Source organism: Antedon bifida, chromosome 11 (assembly GCF_963402885.1).
Source record: "Antedon bifida chromosome 11, ecAntBifi1.1, whole genome shotgun sequence".
Classification (NCBI taxonomy): Eukaryota; Metazoa; Echinodermata; class Crinoidea; order Comatulida; family Antedonidae; genus Antedon; species Antedon bifida.
The window spans coordinates 676,332-698,153 of NC_136236.1; the positions used below are offsets into that span (position 1 = coordinate 676,332).

The 21,822-nt window shown below is 33.1% G+C and overlaps 4 protein-coding genes across 7 annotated transcripts in view; 3 read left to right on the forward strand and 1 right to left on the reverse strand.

Annotated features, from left to right (window-relative positions):
* LOC144855740 (thioredoxin-like protein 4B) overlaps positions 1-21,822 on the forward strand; it is a 57,991-nt gene that overhangs the window by 10,201 nt on the left and 25,968 nt on the right. The window lies entirely within an intron of this gene.
* On the forward strand, positions 2,289-3,393 carry LOC144855734 (uncharacterized). The gene is made up of 2 exons (XM_078713656.1): positions 2,289-3,139; positions 3,203-3,393. The coding sequence occupies exon 1, from the start codon at positions 2,301-2,303 to the stop codon at positions 3,111-3,113; it is 813 nt and encodes a 270-aa protein (XP_078569782.1). The 5' UTR covers positions 2,289-2,300; the 3' UTR covers positions 3,114-3,139; positions 3,203-3,393.
* On the reverse strand, positions 3,437-14,784 carry LOC144855724 (putative helicase MOV-10). Of its 2 annotated transcripts, XM_078713641.1 has the most exons (21): positions 14,721-14,784; positions 12,906-13,103; positions 12,334-12,625; positions 12,017-12,145; positions 11,710-11,804; positions 11,490-11,584; positions 11,235-11,380; positions 10,887-10,988; positions 10,346-10,505; positions 9,870-10,012; positions 9,553-9,735; positions 8,978-9,128; positions 8,580-8,747; positions 7,995-8,098; positions 7,676-7,881; positions 7,174-7,400; positions 6,504-6,689; positions 5,764-5,943; positions 5,456-5,544; positions 5,120-5,232; positions 3,437-4,529 (listed from the first exon to the last, which is right to left on the reverse strand). In XM_078713641.1, the coding sequence occupies exons 2-21, from the start codon at positions 13,093-13,095 to the stop codon at positions 4,453-4,455; spliced, it is 3,036 nt and encodes a 1,011-aa protein (XP_078569767.1). In that variant the 5' UTR covers positions 13,096-13,103; positions 14,721-14,784; the 3' UTR covers positions 3,437-4,452. The 2 variants fall into 2 exon arrangements, with proteins under 2 accessions (XP_078569767.1, XP_078569768.1); XM_078713642.1 differs by lacking the exon at positions 14,721-14,784 and having other exon boundaries at positions 12,906-13,164.
* Positions 14,850-21,822, forward strand: part of LOC144855725 (dynein regulatory complex protein 11-like) — a 45,926-nt gene continuing 38,953 nt past the window's right edge. For 2 of the 3 annotated variants that reach the window (XM_078713645.1, XM_078713643.1), the window contains exons 1-12: positions 14,850-14,985; positions 15,324-15,651; positions 15,953-16,330; positions 16,444-16,737; positions 16,852-16,992; positions 17,252-17,327; positions 17,679-17,827; positions 17,940-18,094; positions 18,265-18,455; positions 18,580-18,863; positions 19,226-19,403; positions 19,717-19,955. In XM_078713645.1, the coding sequence (XP_078569771.1) occupies positions 14,975-14,985; positions 15,324-15,651; positions 15,953-16,330; positions 16,444-16,737; positions 16,852-16,992; positions 17,252-17,327; positions 17,679-17,827; positions 17,940-18,094; positions 18,265-18,455; positions 18,580-18,863; positions 19,226-19,403; positions 19,717-19,955 (2,424 nt within the window). In that variant the 5' untranslated portion in view covers positions 14,850-14,974. Of the gene's footprint in view, positions 14,986-15,323; positions 15,652-15,952; positions 16,331-16,443; positions 16,738-16,851; positions 16,993-17,251; positions 17,328-17,678; positions 17,828-17,939; positions 18,095-18,264; positions 18,456-18,579; positions 18,864-19,225; positions 19,404-19,716; positions 19,956-20,192; positions 20,438-21,822 lie in introns of those variants that run through there. The other variant, XM_078713644.1, reaches the window with a different exon arrangement.

Sequence of the window (21,822 nt, forward strand, 5' to 3'; positions counted from 1 at the left end):
ATGAGTGTCTATAGAATAATTCCCAGGATTCTCCCAGAATTATTCCGAATTGTCCGACACGGAAAGTAAGTTTTCTGATGATTGACTACCACCACCACTATCCGGCAACAATTATGTTCAATTTTCTATTTCGTAATATTAATGTATGTTTTTACTCTATAAGAGCAGGTGAACTCAATGATTATAATTTTCTTTTTTTTATTTTATTCATTTCGGCAATAAACATAAAATAATAATTACAAAAACATAGAAATATATATATATATATATGAAGTACAAGACACGAAGCCGAGGAGAGACAAAAGCATTAAACAAAATGCTGTCACCGGTAAGGTGTGTCTCTCCAACACAAAAATTACAAAAAAAACCAAGAATATATACAAAATAACATAGATTTAAAAAGTTAAAAAGTTTCTCTCCGACATTTAAAATATAGCTTTAGAGATAATTTAAAATTAATAAATGAACCATTAACAAAAATATCGCGAATCTCATTGGGTATGGAATTCCAAGTTCTAGTGAATCTGTTCGGGATGCAAAATTTTAAAATATCATTACTGGAGCGAAGATGCTTGAAAGTGGGAGTATCATGACGATTATTAACTATGAGTAAATTATAAATAATAGATCTTTGATGATAAAGTAAAACATTGCAAACATATAGAACAGTATAACAATCTCTAATAGCGATTGTGGATGGGATATCAAGAGTGTCTTCATTATTTCGTAATATTAATGTATCTATAAGAAAAACCAGTGACGAATCACGCGCGCGCGTTATAAGGAGTATTTAGTAGCCTATTGGAGAATAGGCCTACTACACTTTATGATAAAAAAACAATAACAGAAAAAGAGAAACGTGACAGGAAGCTGAAAGAGCTATGTAAAAGGTCTGGACAGAAAAAAGTACATGTTACAAGGAGATACGTCAGCAAAAATCTATTGAATCTGATTGGTTAATAGGACTTCTAAAAAAAATAGCGGAAGAGATGAAAATAAACTACTCGGGTATTTCCATTAGCGGAATCGTCTTAATATTTATTTAAAAGGTAAATGTTCCTGTCGCCGCAGCAGATCAACTTTACTTCTGAACGGACTTGAAGATGGCCCTTCTCAATATTCTGTTAATGCCGTTTACTTCTGGACAGCGTTCGGCCAATCAAAGTACCCACGGAGATGGGAGATATTCCTCACTATTGCTACTCAACATTCTAACTTGTTTGTACATAAGTATAAATATCTCTACTTTTGTGGAGAGTAAACCTATCCACGATGAACTTTCTAACATGGTGATTATCAGTGTGCTGGCTTTAGCAATCATGTTTATGCTTTACTACATCTATCGTCGATGCCAGTGGGAGGATGAAGGCAAACTTAGTTTTATCACGAATCAAGAAACATTTCAACAGCAGCAGGAGTTTGCTTTATATGGGTTATATCTTCTTGGAGTGGGAGTAATCGTTTTCTCACTAATGAACTTTATTGAAATACTGGAATGTATAAGGTACTCGATTAGTGACATTCTCTTTCTGAGAAGTGTAACATCAGTGATTTTTTATTTCGAATGTATTGTATTCATAAGTGTGCAGATGGTATTCTTTCGCGTGTTTAAGGCATCACGGTTTATAAGTACATGCTTCTTTCGCTATAGTCTTATAGTGATTATCGCGGCTAATGTGGCCTGCTGGTTCAAGGTAACCATTTCTGAGTCGATAGAACGAATATCGCCAAAACAGAAAGAAGTATCACTGGAAAGTAAGGAACCAGCTGATTACGAGGAACAAATTAAAACATTGTGTAACCGGTCAGAAACTATAATAGATAATTTCGTAGAAAACTCAAAGTATGTTTTCATTCCTATAGTAGCTGAGTATTCTCTTTTGGCAGCTGGAAGTCTTTTCATGTTATGGGGAACTCTAAGTAGTCAGTCGTTTGCTACTGGGCGTAGGCGTCAGCGTAATGACTATGAGAGTGTGGCAACAAATCAAGTAGATGTTGATATGTCTTCCTCAGGAAACAGAAATGATGATGGTGTTCACACCAGTGTAACACAATCATCTCGTCACAGAATGAAAAACCGTCCGTCGTCTATTGTGATTGCGATTGTTGCTTGCGTTTTCTATTTGGCCACATCAGCTCTTCTTTTTGATGACCAGATTCCTGTAAGGAGAATACTGCACAGTGCTACTGAGTTTGCTCTCACAATTCAAATAATAATTGTCTGTCTTATTGGATTCAAACTAACTCTAACTCATCAGTATAAAGAAATCAAATCTCTCACTGCAGACGAGATTTTGTTAATGTTATCTACAATTGGCGCAATGTTTTTTACTTCTTGTGTCTTCATATCGTCTGTTGGAGACCTTTGGATATTGACACACGAACAAGAACTAACAACGCTCAATAACGTTTCTCTCTGGCACAATGATACCATAGACGCAATCACTGTTACAAAGAGCATTGAACAAGTTGTCATTAGCATACCAGTCTGTATAGTAAATATAAACACAGCCTTCTTTGATACTTTGTGCGTTTGGTTCCAGGTAACATTTATTATCGCAGCGCATCGCCGAATTCCCGACACCAAATCGTACCACTTAAGAGAAACCATCCTATACCTGGCTATTTGTAATGTTGCACAGTGGATAAACAACAGCTTTGCCGGCACTGTACATCCAGATGAAGATTCGCCAACGAACAGCATGTTTTTTGGGACTTCTAACTGGGCTATTCTAAGCACAATCATTTTTCCTGTCCTGATCTTCTTTAGATTTCATTCTTTTGTTATGCTATGCGACTTGTATATACAATTTAAAACCGTTAAGTCTACGACATGCATAGAAAATATTGCATATAGGGAAGGCAGTGATTTCAATGACGATGATGGAGATGATAACGATGATGATGACGATGATGGAGATGATGATGATAACGATGATGGAGATGATGATGATGGAGATGATGATGATGATGATAACGATGATGGAGATGATGATGATGGAGATGATGATGATGATGATGACGGAGATGATGATGATTACGATGATGATGATTACGATGATGGTGATGATGATGCTATAAATGACAATGATGGAAGACTAGTATCCATATAAGGAAGGCTGGTATACATATAAGGAAGGCTGGTATACATATAAGGAAGTCATTTATACATATAAGGAAGGCTGGTATACAAATAAGGAAGTCTGGTATTCATATAAGCTATTGAAAATACTCTTGAACTTCTTGTAATTAACTCAACATATATCTTTTACTTAATCAACTTTATAGTAAGGCAGATTGAAGTTTAAAACAACTGACTATCACCAATATTATAACCATTTATTCTAAGACAAAAATAGAACCATTCTTATTCATAAATCCAAAAATGTTCTTAAAATATCATTCACAATTCAGTAAAATATTTAATTATCTTAAACACTAAATATTAAAATAGTTTATTTCACATATATTTTAAAATCCTATAAATTGAATTTCCAGTTTAAATATAGTAGTACAAACTGGACATTAAAATGTATTATATGAGGTTTTTAAATTTATTTTAAAATATTCAATCAATTAAAAATTGTCAATTAAAAAAAATATAATAATTGGTTAAAAATAAAGCAACTTTGTAACAACAGTCTACCTTGGTGTTTTGTACTAAGTATGGTACGACACTATCCCAGCATTTATAGAATATTTTCTATAAATAGTGTTAATATGTAGCAGATTTTATATGTGAATTTGGTGCAACCCATATTTATGCACTATGTAGAGATAATATAATAAAACGTCAGAAAGATCAGAAGTAAGAAGCAGTGGCCGTATTCACCAATCACACTTAAGTGAGATATTTCCCTTAAATATTAAATATTTCACTTAAGTCAAGTGTTTCTCTTAGCCTAAGTGTGAATAGTGAACACGACCACTGGAGATAAGAAAGACAGATTTTAATGTACAGTAACCAAGTAAGGAGATACATAATGATGTATCTTATGAAAATAATAAAAATAATGGATTTATATTGCGCCTAATGTTGTGAAACCTCTAAACGCTGAACATTATTACCCCAGTCATTTTTTGCATCAAACACGTGTGGAAACACTCCCATAATGCAGCTAGTAATCAACACAAAGTTGTGTCTTGGTCTAACCGGATACCCATTTATACACTTGGGTGGAGAGAGGCAAACGTAAGTAAAGTATCTTGCCTATTGGATACAAGCAATGTGGCAGAGATGGAATCGAACCGCGATCTCACGATCAGTAGTCCAACGCCCAACACACTGCGCCACACATCCTTAAAATAAATTGAAAAAAGATCTAGCCACCCCACTATATGATTGTCATATTCTGAGTCAACACCATAACTGTGCCATAATGCTATAATATGTAATTGTGTTGCTTTACAGTGAGATACCATAAACCACATGCAATACTGATTTTCAACACTTTAAATTTCTGATCTCCATTCAGGTTCATTCTGCTGAGCAATGTGACTGATTTCCATTTCTACTTCTGCTTCAAGAGCTGTGAAATGAATGAAAACAAACAATTATTTAATAATTGTTTTCCACAAATAAAAGATATATGTCAATTAAAACACGGTAATTGATTTGACGCAAATAATTAATATAACCTAGTTAACTATATACCTATTTTCGTCTTTATTACAAATCATAATATTGTAATATCATAACATTGTAATTAAAGGAACTAATGAGTACACATAGTAAATCTTGGTTCCCACTATCGATTTCACCAATCACAAGCGATGGATTATTCAACAGTGTCTTGTCATTGGTCAACTCGCTTGCAATGCGTGTACGTCCTTGCCTTGCGTCTCTAATGGGAACCACGCTTTACTGGGTGCAAGTAACATAAATCAGGAAAATAGAAAATAAAAGGACACCTTTGCACAGTTCTATACCCCTACTTAAGGAATGCATATAAAGCTCTGTCTACACTAACAAAATGCTATGTGCCCATATATGGACATGATGATATCATATCACTACCATATTTAAGCATACCACTACCATATTTGGGCACATCACACTTTTTTTGTCAAACTAGTTTGATAGTGTAGACAGAGCTTAAGACCTTTTACAAACTCTAACCTTTAGCCGTGAGACGTAATCTGTCAAATTGCCTCAATAGAGTTTCTTCATCATCATCAATGTGAAACAGTTCACCTCTGGTACCGCCATTGTCTTTACAGAACTTAATCAATCTGATAAAAAAAAACCACATCAATCAATCAATCAGAGTAAGTCAAGTCAAGTATCATTTATTTAAAAAAAACAACATAGAAATTCTGTTTGCTCTGTTGGCAGAACACAATATCCAACGGACACAACACGAATAAAGATTTGATTTGATGAGACTGTTGTTTGATGAATTAATTAATCAATAAATTGAACAGAAACATTGTTCAAATTAAGTCATATACCAACCTTTTCCAATTGCTATCTTTGCTCAGCACTACTGGGTTTCCAACAACAATCAGCAAAGCTTTTGCACGAGTAATTGCAACATTAAATCTCTGTTTTAAAAATATACGTTATATTTAAATTAATGTACAAATAATGACACCTTCTTGCGTTGACTGGTAAATATAAACTTTACTTAATTACATATTTTTTTTAATAAATGAAATTAATAAATATTGAAAATGTATACAGATTGAAAAAAGATACATCATAAATTGGAGGGCACAGAAAAAAAATTGAATTAAAATTTGGGAAATTTAAACAAAAAATACCTTAGGGTTGTCTAAGAAGCCCAGTTTGAAATCTCTGTCAATCTTCAAGTAGTCTTCTTTGTTGCTACGGACTGTTGAAACGATGATGACGAGTCTTTCCTGACCTTGAAACTCCTCCACGGAGCCTACTTTGATGTCTTTATAATTACGACTCTTAAGAGCCTGTTGTATCTTTTGAACCTGAACCAAAACACAGTATCTTTTGTTAGTAAAACAAAACTTATTAATTATTTACTTTTTTTTTTATGAAGCAACTTAAACTCATTAATCTTAAGTTCTCTGTCTACACTATCAAACTAGTTTGACAAAAAGTGTGATGTGCCCAAATATGGTAGTGATATGCCCAGATATAGTAGTGATATGGCATCATCATGTCCATATGGGCATATCACATTTTTTTGTCACATAAAGTTTGATAGTGTAGACAAGGATTTAGAGTAGAGAAGAACAATACTAAAATTTACACATTTACACATCAAAATTGGACTCATGAAAAACTATACTGTACTTTGTTTTTAAATATTTAGGCAAATTACCAATGACAACCATAAGCAAATTAATTCACTATCTTTCTTAAAGGTGGCAATCCTGTTCACAAGAAAAACATATACACAAGGTGCTCTACATATACAAAGTCTTATTACAAGTCTTTGGGAGTGGAGTTGTAATTTGTCATTACAACAAATCCTGACGTGACAGGACTTGAACCCAGGACCCTTGGATTGGTACACCAATCCTACCTGTTTGCGGTATGGGGATATAATTCCAATGTCAGCCTGTTGTATCTTCTTCCCAGAATGCTTTCCTTTCATTAGATTGTCTACGTAATCCAGTACAGTAGCAGCTTCACTTTTGTTGAAAAATGACGGACTATTCCCTTCCCTCTCGTCATTGCCGTCCACGCCATGGAAAATCATTGGGAAATTCTGCGAGAGATACATATTTATATCAGAATACAACATATTACATTATCATTAATTATAGAAGGGTTAAATCCATGATATTTAAACAAAGTTTCAGGCATATAAGTTTGATCCAAAAATCTGTAAAACGCTACCTATTAGCCATTTAAACATTTGTTATGCTCAATATTTTATCTCTTTCTATTTTACTTATTTTATTGTTTTATATTTCTTTTCATTGTCTGGGCCCTCATGAGACAAGCTTTTGCTTTTAGTGCAGGCCCCAGTTATTATTGTTATAACTGAATAAATATAATAAATGAAACCTAGAATCAGGTTAGGTTTTATATATGGATTTCATATTGACAAGAACACTAATCATCCAAGCATTCAGCTCTCAAAATTAGGTAAATTCAAAACGGGTGTTATTATTATTATTAAGTTCAATGAGCAAGGGGAAGACAAGACATTCACACCATTTGGTATAGAACACTCACATGCATCTTACCTTCTTCGGTAGTTCTTCCCAGTTACACATTGTTTCTCTCATGGCTATATCAGCATTGGCTTCAAGCTCATTGTCATAAAACAGCTCATTCGGCAACTCCAAAATACTGGGATGCGATCGGTAGTTCTTCAGTAATTTTGTCAAAACTTTTGGATTGTAGTGTTCACCTTCTTCCTTACGGGCATACAATGGATTTGAATTCATTAACCTCTCCAATAAAGATGTAGCTGAAATCATATGCAAAAAAAGTGTTTGAAAAATACTTAATAATAATAATAAGCTTTATTTATTCATGGATACTTAACTCAACTGAAAGTTGTTTTTCAATAAGGCCGTGCACAATAGAAAACACAAAAAAAAAACAAATGTAAAAAACTTTGTTGTAGTGTGGGCTGATCTCCCTAGCAGGACCAGGATGAGACACATTAGCAATGCAAGCATGTATAGTGCAGTTACATTTGTTAATGTTTTCATGTGCAAGAAAAAAAAAGAAATTTCATACCCAGGCCGTACTTGATGGCGTAGGAAGAGCGAAGCACAGGACCGAGTTGTTTTGGGTCGCCAGCCAGTACAAGTTGCCCTCCATGAGGATTGTCAGGGTTCAGTAAGTTGAAAATAGGGATGATGGCCTCAGGTTCCTGAGCATGGCCTGCCTCATCAATGAAAATGTGAGTGAAGTGATCTCTTGAAAAACTAGCCTGTGCAAGTCTAGAAAAAACAACAAGAAGTTTAAATTTAGAGTGAAAAAAACTCTTTTCTCATAAAACTTAAATACTGTACCATTATTATTATTGTTACCCAACAGTAAAAGGTGAACTAACCTTCCTGCTGTGCAGAGTGTAGTCACAACTATTCTATAATTTTGTATTATTTCTTTGGCAGGAAAATAATTTTCTCCATCTTTATAGTTGCAGCATCCAGAATCCTGTAGAAATAATATCAAAATATTGCATGATTATGACATCATAATCAAAACGATCACTTAATAGTATATTAAGTACTAATATCTTCTTCTAGATTCAAGATAACTTGATTGTCAAAAATATAATAGTTTGTCTTCCTAAAGGCAACAAACAGCATAAAACCATTTTCGAAAAAGTTATATAAAAATATACATATTTTTATATTAGTGCATTTACAATATCATTTATTCTCAAAAAATTCCATACATGTTCACTTATGATGCTGTAAAAGAAATGAATATTGTCCACAACATGTCTACTAGGGTTAGCATAAAAAGGAGCAACCCTTATCTTATTTCAAAGAGAGTACTGAGATATCACCTCATGTGAATGAGAGTAAAGCTACCTACCTCAAACAGTTAGTCTAAATTGAAAGCAATGTGTTCCTACTTTACAAAAAAACAAATATAAAGTATACAGTAATAATAAATAAACAATACCAACCATGAGGACTGTATCAATGGTGCCCATGTGACGACTGCGGGCATTCATGCGGAACATTGTAGACTTAGCAACAGTACCATACTTCAATATCCTTGCTGCTATCAGATCTGCAGCGCTGTTAGACGGAGCACACGCCAAGATAACACTATTTTCTAATTTACTATACACCTATAAAAAAAGTTGTTTAGTAGCTAGTTAAAGACCCATTCCCTACAATTTGTGACGTTTTGTAAAAATATTGCATATATATTACTTTAAAAAAATTAAATCAGGTCATTTCAAGTTATCTGAATAGGACCATATAGTATTAATTCTTACAACAATGTAGTTTTTGACCTTAAATTAGATCTAAAAAAGTATTATTCTAAATGTACAAATATGTGTGGTAATCTACTAACCTGTCTAATAGCTTCCACTATGGTGACAGTCTTACCAGTACCAGGAGGTCCAAACACAAGGTAAGGGGCTGGCCTTGACACCCCTTCTGTGATGTGTCTAACAGCTGCACATTGTTCTGGATTAGTTTCTAGACTTCGATCAAATAGGAGCCTTCAAAACAGAATGTTATTATTTTATGAAAATATTTCTTGTATCCAAGAAGTCTATTATTGCTAGGGGTCTGTTTCTGCTGCATAGTGCCAAACAAATCGTATCAAAATAGATTAAAAATATAGTGGTTTAATCCATTTCGGAAAATTCATCAATATCAATAAACGTACAAACAGAAAAAGAAAATTCGCTTAAAACGGTGGATGGTCGTTAACGCAAATCGCTAACATTACCAAAAATGCAATGGGCACTGACGGTCAATTTAAACGTTATTGCAGTGTAGTTGACTCGAGCTCCGCAGCCGTCAACCGTCGTAATTTTGTGTTGCAGCTGAATTTTTGTTCCTAAATAACTTTTTTTATGGAAGTCTGATGTTGGGAGAGTTGTAAAAATAATACTGATAATCCTCTATTATCTTACTTACATGCGTTTTTTTGAATCATAAAGTGTTCCTCGCCTTGAACTAGTTTCTTCACTGGGAAAGAGTGTGGTTGTAAGCTGGTTGGGAATGGCCTTAGTTACAGCTAGATGCTGTAACTTTAAGGGTAGACGATTGAATGTAAAATCTATCATAAATTTCATTTGTGGAATGAAAGAACTCACAAACCTATAAAAACAAAATCAAATATTTTGTCAAATTCAAATTTCATAAGTTATTGATGATTATATAGGAATCTTAAAACTTTGTTTGTCAATGACGTCAACATTAATCATTTATGACAAACAAAGTTAAAAACTTACGTTGAATGAAATCCCAATACAACTTCTTCCATTTCTACTCGGTGTACGTAACCTTTGTAACGTTTGGTTGGATTGTCCTTAGAAGTCGCATACAAATGATCTCCTTTTAGTACTGAAGGGCGATTCTCGGCCAACCCAGGTACCTTAAGAAAATAATTTACTAATAACAAGTTTTTCAAAAAAGTTTAAGACAAAAAGGTTCATTGTTTACAGTTATTAAATTTCAAAACGATAGTAGTAATATTTTTATCTATTTTTAATAAACTTATTTGAAGGTTGGTTCTCATGAGTATGCAATGGAAGGATGTATGTAAGTAATTGACCAATGACCATTTACAATGATGGGTCATTTGAATTTGTCTTTGCGTTGTGTTCTAGTGCAAATTAAATATCAATTTGGGATAAATATCATTACATAAACAAATATTAAAATTATAATTTCTTGTACTTAAACCAGAACCGGTGCAGTTACTAACCTTAAGTCTAAGGTAACGTTTGTTAGTATCGTAAGTCAACTTGGCTTCTTCCATTCTGTACATTTGAATGTCTACCTCCATTTGCATCTCTTCAATGTGCAACAATTTGGACAGTTTTTGAGAATAATTCACAGAGGACAAGTCTTCATTCAAATCTTTTCTGGAAAATTATTATACGACATTATTTACTTACTTATCAATCAATGGTTTAATTCTCCGAGTATAAAAGTGTTCCTCCTATTCTATATACTGTATAATAATATTATACATCATTTATTAATCAATCAATCGTGACATTTAATTAATAATATGTTGATAAAAAGTTTGTGGTACACCACATAGTTTTGAAAAGTTTCGATCAATATACTTTGATCATGGACCTATTTCTTGATGTTTTAATCAATATTTATTACTATAAAGATCATGTCTGATTGTTCTCAGGAGTGAGCAAACTTTAAACAATATACAACTAAATATGCTAACTAAAAAATAAATTATGCAAGTCAAAATCATGTTATAGAAAAGTTAAGTACAAACTTACTCCAAGGAATCATCTAAATCTTTACTTTTCATTTTCGATCTCAGTTCATTCGGCACATAATAATTGTCAAGAGCAGACATCTGGAGACCATCAGAGCTCATCCTAGGAAAGAAAAAATAGAATTCAACCTTGACTTGTTGGGTAAGTTGGAGAGAGGTGTTTCTTAAATCCCACCTTTTTAATTTGTACTTTCAACAATAATTAATTTTGTGCTTTTTACATTTTCTGCTGATTGTTCAGCGCTTAGAGGTACCCTGCATTTTGCGCTATTTAAATTGAACATTATTATTATTACATGAAAACTTTTATCTTTAAAACAGACATTTTAATTTCATGTCATTGACTTACTGAGGTAGTCTGAATCCATCAACTGTTTCAAGTTCATTGAATCTACGTCTTGTTTGTTTAATTTTAACGTACGGTGAGGTTGCCTGAAGTTCATCCGTCAGTATAGATTTTAACTGTACACATATAGATCGAAATATGTGGAATGACTGAAAATAAAAGAATAATTTAATAATAGTAATATTTTACTTTCAACTTTAAAAAAAAATGTTGCAATTTGTGAATAGAAGCAGTTCATTTATGCTGGCTTAGTCTTACCGTTTCATCTGGATGTTCAAAATTAAATGCAATCACGTTTCTATAATTGCTGACGTATCGTGGATTACATCGAACCGTTATGGCAATTTGTCCATCTGCAAGAACACAAAATGGTCATTTTAGGAATTTATTAGTAAAATCACATATTAATACAAAATAAATAAATATAAATAGAATATTGTTATTGGAGACATAAAGATGTTAAAAAAAATTGTCTTACTTGGTGTAATGATTTCATCATTTCGACGTCTAACAATTTCAAACTGAGATCTCGATGTCATAAACTCACATTTCTTCAAAACAATATTATCATCACTATAAAAAGTAAAAAGATTTTATTGGTCCGCTACAAGGTGAAACTAGAAAAAATATAATACTTAAGGTGCAAAAAGGGTTTTCATGGATAGCCTAAAAAGCTTAGAAACTTTATTTTATAATATTATCTGAGAAAATACCAGAACCACGGATTGAGTTGGTTGTGCTAATGTAGATTGTGATACTCTGACTTAGCTGTTTTTTTTATTTACCTGAGATTTTCCACAGTAATTGTAAAAACAACTGGATGTTTGCTGTACGTATCCATAAAAATGTCACCATTTTCGGTATCGTGTTCCGACGTTATCCTTATCCCTTCTTTATCCTTGCGCAAACTGTCTCTATTGACGAAAAATATTTTTAAAAGTCAGTCTCGCAAGAATGACAGCTTTATATAATAAGGGTGAGAAGAGATGAATGTAAATCTTACTAAAAATACTGAACTGTGGTCACACAAAAAATTAAGAAAAGCAACCTTACTTAATTGAGTGATTGCAAATAGTCTTAGATCAAGACTGAAACAACTTACCTGTTTTGTTTGAAGTAGTGTAAAGTCATCATCAAGCGATGGCCCCTTCCTTCTTTATGACCCTTTTTGTTTGCTTTCTCTCTAAAAAACGTGTCACAGAAGACGCAGTACAACGAATCTTTCATCGTCTGTTCCAATTTCTCGCGTTCTTCATCACGTTTCTGTTCAAGCATAGGTATCGTCATCTTCTCATATGGAACATTGTTTTCAACAAGTTTACCTTGAGAATCAAATTTGAGTTTCTTTGCTTTTCCACGTGTTAATCTTGTAATGAGTTCATCAAAGACATAATCTAAAGAAATTATTAACCAAAAATAAATGTGTAAAACTTTATTCTCCTGTCAGTTTAAGAAACTTTAAATAATTAGGAATAACCTTTTATACCTTATTAAAAATAAGATTACTTTTATTGCAACCTTTGAAATCAGGTAAATCATACAAAATCAAAAATAAAGAATATCAATATAAAATTCATAAAAATAAAAATGAATCAAGGAACATTTTTTTAAATTTTAAATTATAATAAAATTTCTACAAAACAAAACAATTTAAGCATATGATACTGTACTTACATGGCCCATAGGTAAACAGCGGATCATTTGTGAACTGTTCGTTGAAAACCTCTTTCAGCTGTTCTCTTTGCCATGACTGTTGCAGGTTCTTTTCATACAAGTACGTCAAGAAACAGTTCCACAGATTTACAAGTTTACGCTCAGTTCTACTTGGCTTTGTAGAAGCCGACCTCCCTCTTTTACGTGTCATTTCTACAACTGTCAAATTTGAAAATATTGAAACTGAAAACCATGAAAAAAGAGCAATTTAAGGCAATTATATTTGCACATTAATGGTAATATTTGGAAAGGAAAATCTTTTAGACTCAGAACCATTTTATTGTCTACCAGATCAAGGATACCTAACTTTGACAAAAGAACATTTAAATGAAAATGATACAATACGATAAAAATGTTGTTTCAAAAAACATTAGACAAACTGCCCTACAGGCCTGTACCACACCTCATGTTATGCCAAACAAGATTTAAATGGTTTTGCGTAACAATGTTATTCTATCAAATTACAAACATTTTTTAACTTTTTGATAAGCTTCAGTCTGAGGAGAATTATTATTAATGTGATTTTTGTAGCTGGACGTGTTTTATGTGTGTTAATGTTCAGCCCTATTAATGATTGATATCATCCAATAAAGTAATTACAGTAATTGCCCTACCAGCACAATATAAGCCATACAACACACTGACTGCATTTTCAATGTTTTAAACAAATGTTAATTTACATAAATTAACAATTACAATAAATTACAATTAACAATATGATTAAAAAACAAATTACTTACAGTACAATGAAATTGCTAATTTTTCAATGAAACAGGAAGAGTATAATAATCAATAAATCATGCAGTGAGATAATGTACATTGTCTGGGAATTTCCCACGTAATCTAATCAATAATTTGAACCAAACAGAGAATGCAAACATTGACCATAGCCTAATGAAAAAGGAAATGATGTTTGCCAAAAAATGGCGTTGTGAACAGGAAATGCTAATGACGTGTAACTGTACGCCTACGGGTCCTACTAAACACCACCAGATACCACCAGATATCTACTAGAGCAATAAATCTTACCATCAGAGAGCAGCCATCTGTTTGGAATTGATTATTAAGGGTATATTGCAAATTTCAAAGCTTAATTCCTTCAGAAACTGATAAAAATTGAAGTTTAAAGTTGAATTTCTTGCCGTCGTATTCCAGAACCGAATGCGTTTGATAAACATTATAGCAACGAAACGAACGCATTCATCCGTGTCTCTTGCGTATTGTATTCAACGGTCAACTATTAGTAGAACCGGTACACCTACTGATAATGAATGTGTTGTGTTGAATGTGGCGAGAAAAATAATTTAATGGGTGGAAAAAAACAGTGACCACTGATACTTATTTTGAAAAATTACATATGCACGGTTAAGTGTGTTGATAACCCAATTCAAATATTAAAATTTATTATAAAAAAAAAATTATTTATTATTTATTAAATAAATTAAATCATTTTGAAAATCTACAATGACAATTTTCAGGTTTCTTTTAATTACTATAATAAGTAGGCCTACAAATCTTTAAAGAAACGTGTTGGCCTAGACCATATAATATTACTATTTTATGTCCTAGGCCTAGCTGGGTAGGCCTACACACTGTGTTGTGTGTCGAAAAAGTCTGTCAGGCTTAGAAAGTAGCCTAGCCCTACTACTAGCTAGGCTAGGTAGAGATACATATTCATAAAACCAATACAAATCATTTTTGCAAACTAAAACTAACTACAAAATTATAAAAAAACAACTAGGACTAGTACTACTCTAGTACTTTTAGTAGGCCTACCTCACAGAAAACAAACCACGCCGTTGAAAAATCGGAAGTACTGTAGTTCTAAAAACAAGCGTGGGAAATACCCACATTATTTTTGTAAAACGCCCTCTATACTCCCTTCTAAGTTGCTATGACAACAATTACAACAACAACATACAGCACCAGCAAAATGAACGAGAGCAGTTTGTTGATGTGATCTTTTTGATCATTTTGTTAGTTGAATAATATTTTCTTTTGGTTTTTTGTAGAAAATATTGCGTGTAAATATGTCTCACACGTAAGTAAATTACATTTATGTGGCTTATTTTAGAAAAAAACGTCCATAAACACAACTAACATTGTAGTAACTTTAGTAGACAGAGAGCAGTTGTACTGTGTGTACTTGTGTGCTGTGCACAGTGTGTGGTGTGGTGGGTAAATGTGAATTAAAAAAAAGAGATGCTAGGCCTCCTGAAAATGAGTTTTCCTTTTCAATAGGAGGCCTAAGGCAATAAATGGCAGTGTTGTAGGCCTAAAATTGATTCCTATAAAGTAATAAATAAATATTATATTACTTTACATACTTTTTATTCTTATTAAGTTATATAATAATATTTTATTTCATTTAATTTTTAGTGCATATCAGAGACAATGGGTTGAAGCCCAGGCAAGTTTGAATGACCTTTTGACACAAGAGCTTCCAGCAGAGCCACAGAAACCAGAAAAGGATCGTCTCACCGCCTTTCAGAACTTAGCAACTATGTACATCAAGTATATCCATATTTTCCACAAGCTTGAGCAGTGCTACGACCAGATTGTTCATCCGCAAAAGAGGAGAGTGATTCGACACGTGCTTGATGGCGTAATGGGAAGAGTGCTCGAATTAAAGAATGAGCTTGTTCTGCTAGAACTTTCAGAGTTTCATTATTTTGATGATATTTTGTCTGATTTGAAACTAGCACCAGTAAGCCACCATTTTATGTTCTTTCTTGAGTTAAAATTGCAGAGAACAGCTAATACAATGACTAATCTATTTTTGTTTTAAAACATTCACAGATTAGACATTTTTCATGATATAAAATGCAATTATTGTAGACCTTTATGTATTGTAACTTGCTTTCTAAAGTTGTTTTAATTCTTATATAGTTTTTTACATGTATGTACTGCGCCTATGAGCAATCATTCATTGGATATATGGCGTATTATAAATGCTTTTATTATTAGTATTAATTGTAGGCCTAAATTAAATCTTACTTTATACACAGGGAGATATTGAAATACCAATTCCAAAATATTTTATCAATGAACGGAGCAAGGTGTTACAAGATCGTGAGAAACTACTTGGCCAGATTCTCGCAAAAATGGGGCCACAAGAAGAGAAAGAGGAGGAGATGAAAATGACCCCTGATGAAGCAATTCGCCTTATACAAGTTCACGAGAGGGCACGTCAAGGCAGGCTGCGTGCCAAGTTCATGAGAGAGATCCGGTTACAAGAGGAACGAGAGAGACTGGCAGCCAATCGTGGCGCACCGACTTTAGACGCAGATGTTGCGGCTGTCAGGATCCAGAAAACATGGAAAGGATTTTCCGTCCGTAAGAGGGCTAAGCGAGAACGTATAGAAGAGATGATGTTTATTGGAATGGTATGGTATTTTCATTAATAAACATTTCCTCAGTAAATAACTTGTTTTGATGCCATGAAATATGTTATTTTCATGTCATTGTTGTACACAATTTTTCATGATTATTATTTTAGATAGCGCCACCTCAGTCTACTAATCCTAAGAATACACCGCAATACCTAGCAGATAAAACAGAGCATTCCAGACGAGTAGCACAAACAGACCACGAGAGGGATTACCAGAAAGCGTTGATCTCTATTAAAGACAAGCTCCGTGAAGTTGAAGGCCCTGATATCAAGGAAACCATGCAGGATCAGATCAGGCAATGGTTTCTGGAATGCCGGGATGCAACTGGGAAATTCCCAGATTATCCGGACGAAGATGAAGGTGGCTCAGTGTTAATTTTCAAAGAGAAAACACCGGAAGAGGTACTGTAAAAATTGTAATAAATGGGATTTTGACAAATTCTATTCAGTTACAAACTCTATGTTTAAATTCATAAAATGAATTTCAAAAATTTGAAATGTTTTACTCCATTGTAGGTGGAAGCAGAGCTACTTGAAAAACAGGATGACAAAGGAAAGAAAGGAAAGAAAGGCAAAAAGGACAAAAAGGATAAGAAAAAAGACAAAAAGAAAGACAAAAAGGGCAAAAAAGGCAAAAAGGGCAAAGGAGATGAAGAAGTAAGTTTAGGCATGTTTTTAGGACAATTAGTCTTGGGTCATCAGATTGACAGATTTGCGGTACATCACGTATGTAGTCCTGAAAAGAACTGTTGAGTTTCTCCATGTTACGATCAATATACTTCATTTATCCTCAGGAGAGATTTACATTACTTTACATTGCTCTCATTAAAATGCTTTAAAAATTGCTATGAGAAATTGAGATACATCATTTTGTGTTGGAATAAAAACTGATGTTCTTTTGTGTCATTTGTTATAGGAGGAAGAAGAAGGCTTTAAACTTCAGCCTTCCAAGTTTCTTGCAACAGTTGATGAATCATCCAAGGATTATGAAAGTAGGAATTTGTTAGTGCATACTATTGCATGACATGTGACCCACAATCGTCCAATCAAATGACAGGAATTAATATTTAGGTGCTATATAACTGAATATACAATATTTTATTCACATAGTACTAAAAAAAAGGATTGTTACATTGTACGTACAGTACTATTGCATTCCATGTGACCCACAATCGTCCAATCAAGTGACAGGAATTTATTTAGGTGTTATACAATATTCAATATATTATTCACATAGTACTGAAAAAAAGGAATGTTAAATAGTATGTACTATTGCACGGCATGTGACCCAAAATTGTCCAATCAAATGACAGAAACTTATTTATAATAATGATTTTATACAGGTGTGTGGAAGACTCGGAATGAGGAGAATAATTTCAGTCAGAAACACGATGCAGAGTTGATCAAAGAGGCAAAACGAATCGAGGTCGAGACTGAAATAAGGCAACAGGTCGATGAACTGATGCGACAGGAATTGAAAAATCTCAAACTGGTAAATATTACTATTTTGTTTGATGTTAATATTCTGTAATGGTAAAGAATCAACTTGTGTGTGTCACATGATTTCTGGTTTAAAAACTTAATCATTTTGTTTAATTTTGTAGGCTGTGGATAGAGATAAGGGAAAGAAGGGCAAAAAAGGTAAAAAGGGAAAGAAGAGTGGAAAGAAAAGTGGCAAGAAAAAGAAGAAAAAGAGTGGAAAGAAGAGCGGAAAAGGAAAGAAAAAAGGAAAGAAAGAAAAGGATCTTACTCCTGATAGGTTAGTAACGTAATTTACTCAACTTGAATGCAAAACAAATATACAGCCACAGATCATAAAGAATATATTAAGTTTTTAAATTTTTTTTATTAGTCTTTTTTTAGAGAGGTAAGCCCAGATCAGTGATAACACTGCAAATAATAATGCTTCTTCTCAACTTTCTGTAAAAGAACAATAGAATCATTGTATGAGGAGTTGGTAACAGAAGGAGTTCTGGTACGCTGTCCCAAGTTCCACTTTAGAGATTACGAAGGTGAATACAGCTACTTGGGAACTACGCTACGACAGGCCAACATTGAACCCATGCCATCGTTATCGGATGTCCGCCAGCTGGTGGCACTATATGGAATTCTCCCGCTTGGTAAATATTATTACTTCTTCTAATAAGTCAAAGAGTGAATAAAAGTTGAGCTGATGGGATTTCAAAGATATATTTATTAATTAATTATTACTGCTTTTAAATAATCAATGCTTTCTTGATATAGGCTCTCAGGCTGTACATGAAAAAGCACCATTCATAAAGTCTCTTTTACTCGCGGGACCCCGTGGAACAGGAAAGCGAAGTTTAGTTCACGCCATTTGCACCGAGACGGGAGCAAATTTATTTGACTTAACAGCCTCGAATATCGCAAGTAAATATCCAGGAAAGAGTGGATTGACAATGTTGATGCATCTTGTGTTGAAAGTCGCTAGGAACCTACAACCATCTGTCATCCTCATCAACGATGCCGAACGAACTTGGATGAAAAAAGTTCCAAAGACAGACAAGGTAAACTAAGCAAGTTTAGGTAAAAACTATTCTACTTTTACGTGATGCAAACAAATAGAATAGAGGGCGGTATTTATGATTTATTAAAAAACTCCGGTGTTGATAGGTTGGTGTGAATGGGGTCTCTTCAGGGATTCTCGACATTTTGAATGGTCATAAACCCTGGAGTGTCTCCAGAGATCACTGCAAAGTTTGGGTATGAAACTATTCATCTTGATGATAGAGTTGAGGCATGTTTCGATATCCCTACATATTGTGATCCCTTCTGGTTTGTCGCAAAGCAAACAAAACCTCCCTTACCAACAAACACATCCTCATAGGTCAGCCATATTAATGTAACTTTTTTCCCTTTTTTTGTGTAGACTGACCCAAAACGGTTGAAGAAAGAAATTCCAAAAATGTTGAAAGGGTTGAAACCAGAAGATCGCATCCTGTTTGTCGGAACATCTCGTTGTCCTTTTGAATGCGAAATGAAGGGATTGACCGGTGCTTTCCAAAAGATCGTTCTGATTCCAAGACCTGATTACGCATCAAGGCATTGTAAGTTTTTTAACCAGTTTGTTTCTTTTTAGAAATGATTCCAGTTACTCTATTTTAAAACAGTAATTAAATGATCACAAATAATGTACAACAAAAAGTAATAATATAAAGTTTGTACAGTTAAATGAACCTTATATTTTTCATTTCATGTGGTACTGCTGGGTAAGATTGGGTAAGACGGGAACACAGGCTCTTAGCCATAGAAATTTAGTTTCCTGCTTGTGTTACTGCCAACTTTGTGGTGTTTTTTGTTGTTGTTTGTATGTTTTTGACAATAAAAAATAAGAATTACATTTTCTATCTACTGCTGCAGTGCTATGGAACAGTCTGATAATCAAACAGAATGGAATCATAACTCAACATCTGGATGTTAGCTCACTGACCAAGATCAGCGATGGCTACACACAGAAACACATTGTGACAGCCTGCCAACAGGTGTTGTCAGAGAGGAGGGTATCACAACTGGCAAAGCGACCTCTAACTGCTGCCGAGTTTGTGCCGTCGTTGGCACGGATCGACCCAATATACAAAGAGGAGGAGGAAGCATTCAAAGTAAGTTCTTTATTAAGTAAGCCTTTAATTTAAGTTTATATACTTAATATATGAACAGAAATGTATGAACGATAACTTTAAAGCTCTGTCAAACTATCAAAAATGTGATGTGCCCATATACGGACATGATGATGTCATATCACTACCATATTTGGACATATCACTATCATATTTGGGCACATTACATTTTTTTTTGTCTCAGAGCTTAAGAATTGATTGAAAACCATTACATTCCAGAGCTGGTATGCAAAAACACCTCTGGGAAAGAAACGTGCAAAGGCAGCAGAGGGTAATGATGAAGATGACGGAAAGGGGAAAAAAGGAAAGAAAAAAGGAAAGAAAAGTGGGAAGAAGGGCAAGAAAAAGAAATAGTTTGACAAATATTATTTGCAAGCTGATTAAAATTGTTTCCAAGTAAAATCAGACACCTAATCTCTTTGTAAATACATATTGAGTTCTTAAATAAATTGAATACAAACTAATTCTGACTGCATTTTATTAATCTGTTGCTTTGATTGACACATACAAAGTTAATGTTTATTATACTAGCATTCAATAGAAAGATAAACATTCATAAATAATATAAATTATAATATAATTTATTGAAACTACACCTTTACAACGGTGGCACCCGTTCATACACGGTGCCTTCTATATACAGATAGACATCATTCGGGACCGTTCTATGGCCACCACCAGGTAAGCTTACTTCATCAAGGCTTCTATGAATGGATGACAAGTTGGGAGCAGGAACGCTAGTAGACCAAACCCAGTACCGTTTTGATTACGATCAATCGAGAAATTACTTCAAGGCGCCAGTATAATTAATATCAGATTAATTGTCATTTGACAATAGAAAAGAATGAAATATAAACGTTCATAAACATTTCTGTGAAAAGGTAGAATTTAGACTTTATTTTGAATAACAATTAAATAATTCCGTCTTAAGCCTACTAATTGTGCAAAGCTTATTTACTTATTGTAATTAATGAATTCATCTACTAATTGTGCAAAGCTTATTTACATATTGTAATTATTAAATGAATTCATCTACTAATTATGCAAAGCTTATTTACTTATTGTAATTAATGAATTCATCTAATAATTGTCCAAAACTTATTTACTTATTGTAATTATTAAATGAATTCATCTACTAATTGTGCAAAGCTTATTTACTTATTGTAATTATTTAATGAATTCATCTACTAATTGTGCAAAGCTTATTTACTTATTGTAATTATTTAATGAATTCATCTACTAATTGTGCAAAGCTTATTTACTTATTGTAATTATTAAATGAATTCATCTACTAATTATGCAAAGTTTATTTACTTATTGTAATTATTAAATGAATTCATCTACTAATTGTGCAAAGCTTATTTACTTATTGTAATTAATGAATTCATCTACTAATTGTGCAAAGCTTATTTACATATTGTAATTATTAAATGAATTCATCTACTAATTGTGCAAAGCTTATTTACTTATTGTAATTATTAAATGAATTCATCTACTAATTGTGCAAAGCTTATTTACTTATTGTAATTATTAAATGAATTCATCTAATTGTGCAAAGCTTATTTACTTATTGTAATTATTAAATGAATTCATCTAATAATTGTGCAAAGCTTATTTACTTATTGTAATTATTAAATGAATTCATCTAATAATTGTGCAAAGCTTATTTACTTATTGTAATTATTAAATGAATTCATCTACTAATTATGCAAAGCTTATTTACTTATTGTAATTATTAAATGAATTCATCTACTAATTGTCCAAAGCTTATTTACTTATTGTAATTATTAAATGAATTCATCTACTAATTATCCAAAGCTTATTTACTTATTGTAATTATTAAATGAAT

Coding starts and splice junctions, on each gene's coding strand:
- LOC144855734 (XM_078713656.1), top strand. CDS start 2,301: ATGTTATCTACAATTGGCGCAATGTTTTTTACTTCTTGTGTCTTCATA.
- LOC144855724 (XM_078713641.1), bottom strand. CDS start 13,095: ATGACACGTAAAAGAGGGAGGTCGGCTTCTACAAAGCCAAGTAGAACT. Junction 8,099..8,579: donor CCATTGATACAGTCCTCATG/GTTGGTATTGTT, acceptor TTATTTCTACAG/GATTCTGGATGCTGCAACTA. Junction 5,545..5,763: donor GCTTCTTAGACAACCCTAAG/GTATTTTTTGTT, acceptor TTTTTAAAACAG/AGATTTAATGTTGCAATTAC.